The following is a 6,104-nucleotide window of genomic DNA, read 5'->3' as shown; positions in this document are numbered from 1 at the left end:
TCACAAAATCTATTACATTTAATAATTCAGAGATGCTTTTAAACTTGAATGAAAATAAATATGTCGATAACAAAAGTTAAATTTTCTGTAACGTAGTCAAAAAACATAATTATCAATCAAAATAAAATATATGTTGACTTTGTATCATAATATTTTCGAAATTTTTGTAAAATTTATTTATTTTTAACCTTTTTGTATTTGAGTTGCTTACAAAATATACAAAATGACAATCGATTAATATGTATGATGATCTCTATTCAGTATATTCAAAATGGCAGACAAGAGCTGTTTTTGGTTTTGTGACTTGCTAACTACCAGGTCTCAAATTTGAGGCAATATTTTGAGGCTAACCGTGCGATTCTGTACTTTGATACAGTATCAAGTCTCTAAATTTGATAGAGACAATTTTTGAGACTTGAGACGATTTTGCTATTCTGTAAGTGGCAATCACAAAATCTATTACATTTAATAATTCAGAGATGCTTTTAAACTTGAATGAAAATTAATATGTCGATAACAATAATTAAATTTTCTATAAAATAGTCAAAAAACATAATTATCAATAAAAATAAAAATATATGTTCACTTTGTTTCATAATATTTTCGAAATTTTTGTAAAATTGATTTATTTTTAACTTTTCGTGTTTGAGTTGCTAACAAAATATAAAAAAAATGACAATCGATTAATATCTATGATGATCTCTATTGAGTATATTCAAAATGGCAGACAAGAGTTCTTTTTGGTTTTGTGACTTGCTAACTACCAGGTCTCAAATTTGAGACAATATTTTGAGTCTAAAGCTAGAGACTGTTTAGTGAATAGTAACTAGTCACAAATTGAGATTTTACCACAAAATGTCTCAAATAGAGATTAGAGACTGCTTACAGAATCCCGCTATAAAGCTAGAGACTTTTTAGGGGAGAGTAACTGGTCACAAATTGAAATTTTACCACAAAATGTCTCAAATAAAGATTAGAGAATCCCGAAATTAAAGTCGTTCTGATTTTTAGTAGTAATAGAATATGTGTACTTCGTTGAATTCATCATTGCCAACCGTATAACAGGTATAACTGAACGAACTTTTCGATTGGCAAATGACTCAGAATTCGGCAAGATGGAGCCTTTCGCTTGGTTTTAACGAAGCACATTCAGCACGTGTGTAAAAAGTGCCAAACTAATTTCAGAAAATGTTAGTATAAAATTGATTAATAATTATAAAAATATTGTGTTGTGTAGCCAAATAGTTTTCATTGCTATGATTAAATAAAAATCACTCATTTTCAAGTAAAATTGGACATATAATGTTTAATAATTGGTTGCCGTGTTGGTGTTTTGCGTATTGATAGTGTTTGTAGGAAGAGTAGCGTAAAGAAAACCTTAAAATTCGATACAAGAAGAAGAAAACTTCCGAAGTGAATAATTATTGATGTCGGCAAATTAAAGTCAGCGCAGATCATATCTTTTATATATATCAGGTCGATCAGAATGTATCCATATGCATATTGAGCATTGATTTATCTATATATATGAAGAAATTCTCACTTCAGTAAATATTCTAACATGATATTTTTATTTAATTGAAATATAAAATTTTAGACATCTGAAGTTAATTATTTTCTTTAAACGAAAAATTATAAATAGAGCATTCATCAAAGAATATGTTTATCAGTTTTCTCCATGCGATTGCTCTTTTACACATATGTATAACTGCCGTTGTACTTCTAACCTAGTATATTCATTCTTTGCAACCCTGTATTTAACATCGCATATATTCGAACACCCAGCAAGAACAATACCAAAGTGTTAAATGGCTTGTATTTTGAGTATACAGAGGCACAAAACAAAATGGCAGATAGTAACAATTGACAAATAAAGGTAGACAACATTGTTAAACCGACTACCTGGTAATAGTTCCTGCAGGGCTTCAAAATGAAAGTTTAGTTGGCATTTGGCATTAGTAACTAGGTGTGCGTGTTTGCTACATTGCAATTTCATTCTTGATATTTTTGTAGTAACGTAATTTACTATATACTTCTCGTACTTTGGAAAACTCAGTTAAAATGTACTAATAAAAAACAACAATTATTATTTTTTTATATAAATAATTGTATATTTATTATATAGGGATGATCGAAGTGATATAGCTCATGAAGGTCCCAGTGGTATGGATCCGGAAGGTGTCATTGAGTCAACTTGGCATGAAGTATACGACAACTTCGATGACATGAATTTACGTGAAGAGCTTTTAAGGGGGATTTATGGCTACGGTTTTGAGAAACCTTCAGCTATTCAGCAACGCGCCATTATTCCTTGTGTTAAAGGTCGTGACGTGATTGCTCAGGCCCAATCTGGTATGTATTATTACAGACGCAAATTGTTGCAAAAACTGTACTACCTTTGCCTATCTTATATTTTGCAGCTTAAGATACGTATTTTGTCGGTAATATTAGTGTGATAATTAAAAAAAATCAGATACAGTATTTGAGGAAGTCGTTTTATGGCTTTTGGTAAAAAAAAATATTTCTTAAACGGTTACTTGAGAAGTACTTTCGTTTAGTGATCTTCGTTATCCTTGAGAAAATCAATATGATAAATAATAATGGTGTGGTAAATTTATTTTGAAATATGAATATGTTTTCATAAATATATTGAGTAACTGCATAGCAAAATAATTAGACAATTTACTTTTTTTATTTAAAATAATTAATAATTGTTTTTGTGTAGCCGTGATTAAATAAGTTTTAGGCAGACATATCATCATAAATTTTTCTGGTTATCTTGTGAAACCAGTTTATGTCAAATTGCTTGTCCATAAATGAATAATAATAATCACTCCATGAAAATTAATCTCGAAAATTCCATAAGTAATTCGTGCGACCTTATTACAGAAGGGAAAAATTTTGTTAAATTGTGAATCTTGCCAAATTAGCAAAGTGTTGGGCTGCGATTTAGAATAGCATCTCCCGATTTCGGGGTTAAAATGGGTATGTACGGATGGAGGCGGACCTCCAGATCAAGAATATATATATATAGTTGTTGGTGACTTATGTTTTTTGAGATGCTTGCATTTAAAGTTAAAAAAATGGACTTTAAAATGCGGGGTATGCTATTCTATCCCCGGATTTCTGGGATAAAATGGGTATCACTGGAAAGGTGACGTTCTCCAGGTCACGAAAATATATATATATAATTGCCGCTGACTTATAGTTTCAAAGATATTTGCGTTTAAAATTGAAAAATTGACAACTTTTACATTGATAATATGTATATTGTGAATAACTTTTTCACTTATATTATCCACTTTTCACTTACTAACACTTCACTATAACGTTTCTGTATATTAATTTTTTAAATATTTGTTGTAAATAAAGATGCCAATGCAGAAAGGAATTCTATATGGAAAACTAATGTGTTATATATTTCCTGTCATTTTGGTATTATTTGTTTTCTTTATTTCTTTTCTTCTGTGAAATATGCAAGTAAGGTAACATTGATTATTAGTTAGAATGAAACCCTTTTGTTATTGTGTGAACAAAAATAATTTAACAAAAGTTAAATACTGAATAAAAGTCTTTTTTGCACTATATGATATAAAATAATTGATTAGAAACGAATTAGTAAAGTGTTAGTGGATATAAAAGTTAAAAATTTACGTATAAAATTCATTATAAATTGGAGAAACACGTTTTAAGTAGTTGAATTTTTGAAAATTAAATGCAAATATCTGAAAAACCATAAGTCAGCGGCAACTATATGTATATATTTCCTTGATCTGGAGGACCTCCTATATCCGAACATACCCATCTTAACCCCGAAAACGGGGGATGCTATTCTAAAATTTACCAAGGTGCTGAGTTTGTTAGGTGCAGATAATGTCAATATTAGTAGTCACGAAAGTTAATTCCCAAGCTATTATTTACCGGTTCTTTAAAATAATTTGTAATTTTTTAAGGAACGGGAAAAACTGCAACGTTTTCAATTGCTATCTTGCAACAAATCGATATGTCCATCCGTGACTGTCAGGCGTTGATTTTGGCCCCAACTAGAGAGTTGGCAACTCAAATTCAACGTGTTGTTATGGCACTTGGTGAATACATGAAAGTACATTCGCATGCTTGCATCGGTGGAACTAATGTGCGTGAGGATGCCAGAAACCTGGAATCTGGATGTCATGTTGTTGTTGGTACGCCTGGTCGTGTGCAAGATATGATTAACCGAAAAGTGCTTCGGACCCACAATATTAAATTGTTCGTATTGGATGAAGCTGATGAGATGCTATCACGTGGTTTTAAAGATCAAATACAAGATGTTTTTAAAATGCTTCCTCCAGACGTTCAAGTTATTTTATTATCTGCCACTATGCCGCCTGATGTTCTTGAAGTTAGCCGCTGTTTTATGCGAGATCCAGTAAGCATTTTAGTGAAGAAAGAGGAGCTTACATTAGAAGGTATCAAACAATTTTACGTTAATGTGAAGCAAGAAAACTGGAAGCTTGGTACACTGTGTGATTTGTATGATACGCTATCCATTACTCAATCTGTAATTTTCTGTAATACAAGGCGCAAGGTAATTAAATATTACATAAGGATATGATGTTTTTTTTTAGATGGTTTAATAATATATTGAATTGGCAGGTGGATCAGTTGACCCAAGAAATGACAAATCATAACTTTACTGTATCTGCCATGCATGGTGATATGGAGCAACGTGATCGTGAAGTGATTATGAAGCAATTCCGTTCGGGTTCTTCACGTGTTCTTATTACAACTGATTTGCTCGCACGTGGTATTGATGTGCAACAAGTTTCGCTAGTCATCAACTATGACTTGCCATCCAATAGAGAAAATTACATTCATAGGTAACAATGTACTATATATATTTTTTAATATAAAATTATATTTTTGTTTTATTTTTTATTAAAGAATTGGTCGTGGTGGACGTTTTGGTCGCAAAGGAGTTGCAATAAATTTTATTACGGACGAGGATAGAAGAATTCTTAAAGACATAGAACAGTTCTACCACACCACTATTGAGGAAATGCCTGCCAATATTGCTGATCTAATTTAAATCTCTAAAGTCAAGAAGCCTCAATTAAAGCAGTGTATAAAAACATCAACAATAATAGGTGTAAATCAGATTATATAACATCTTACAAGTGGGTGCCGATGCATCTTATTCTCCAAAATAAAAAGTATATACATTATACAATGAACAACTACAAGAACTACAACATCAAAAGTAAGATTATGTTGTTTCAGCTCTTTTCTAGAATATTGATATACATTTATTAAATAACAAAAAGCAACAACTATAATAATTATACTACAGTAATAAACTAACTGGGCCACAGCAAAGACAGTGCAGGAAGTAATCGTGTTTTTGTTTTCATTAAAAAGCTGGATTCAAAATTATATTTTGTCACATATTTACTAAACTTTTAATTATGTAAAATAGGTGACTGTTCAATTAATAACGGATTGAGCTGGGGCTTGTATTAACTCGTAAAAATGAAGATTTGACAATTAAACAGCTGAACAATTTTTAAGTAAAAACTAAACAATTTAGTTATTACGAAGAAAATTAATAATTAATGGCTGGGATTTACAATAGCATACCCGCTTTCGGGGTTAAAAAGGATATTTATGGATAAGGAAAGTTATATAGAAATATATAAAGTTAAGTAAAATGCGATTTATAATAAATTTTGCACATATATTTTTGAAATTTTACATCCACTAACACTTCACTAATTTGGTTCTACGCGTCTGTTCTAGCAAGCAAAAATTAATTTTGTAATTCTGTTCCCACGACGGTCAAGTCTACGTTACCGGAACGATCGCTGATTTTTATCCGGCTAAGGACTGTCAACTCAGCATAATTCTGCTGCTACATCACTACAACAACCGGAATTCTGTATTGCAATAAAGTCTCGAGTCTGTAAAATTGAGATCTTAAATTAGGTACAATTTTCGTCACTTGAGGCGATTTTGCAATTCAGCACGTAACAGTCACAAAAATCTCAATTGAAAACGAACAGGTCTAATCAGCTCTTACATTTCATTATTTAGAGATCTATTTAAATTTGAATGAAAATACATATGTC

The 6,104-nt window shown here is 30.9% G+C and overlaps 1 protein-coding gene across 2 annotated transcripts; it reads left to right on the top strand.

The window, feature by feature from the left end:
- The first annotated feature begins 1,085 nt into the window (after positions 1-1,085).
- LOC108974169 (eukaryotic initiation factor 4A) lies at positions 1,086-5,372 on the top strand. 2 transcript variants are annotated; one of them, XM_018941861.1, is made up of 5 exons: positions 1,086-1,190; positions 2,126-2,352; positions 3,954-4,567; positions 4,636-4,859; positions 4,924-5,372. In XM_018941861.1, coding segments are annotated over exons 1-5 (1,212 nt in total). In that variant the 5' UTR covers positions 1,086-1,188; the 3' UTR covers positions 5,069-5,372. The 2 variants fall into 2 exon arrangements, with proteins under 2 accessions (XP_018797406.1, XP_018797407.1); XM_018941862.1 differs by lacking the exon at positions 1,086-1,190 and adding an exon at positions 1,961-2,063.
- Positions 5,373-6,104: the final 732 nt, after the last annotated feature.

This window comes from Bactrocera latifrons, unplaced genomic scaffold, assembly GCF_001853355.1.
Source record: "Bactrocera latifrons isolate USDA-ARS-PBARC rearing strain unplaced genomic scaffold, ASM185335v1 scaffold_534, whole genome shotgun sequence".
In the NCBI taxonomy this organism is placed as follows: Eukaryota; Metazoa; Arthropoda; class Insecta; order Diptera; family Tephritidae; genus Bactrocera; species Bactrocera latifrons.
This window is presented reverse-complemented; position numbering and strand designations above follow the sequence as displayed.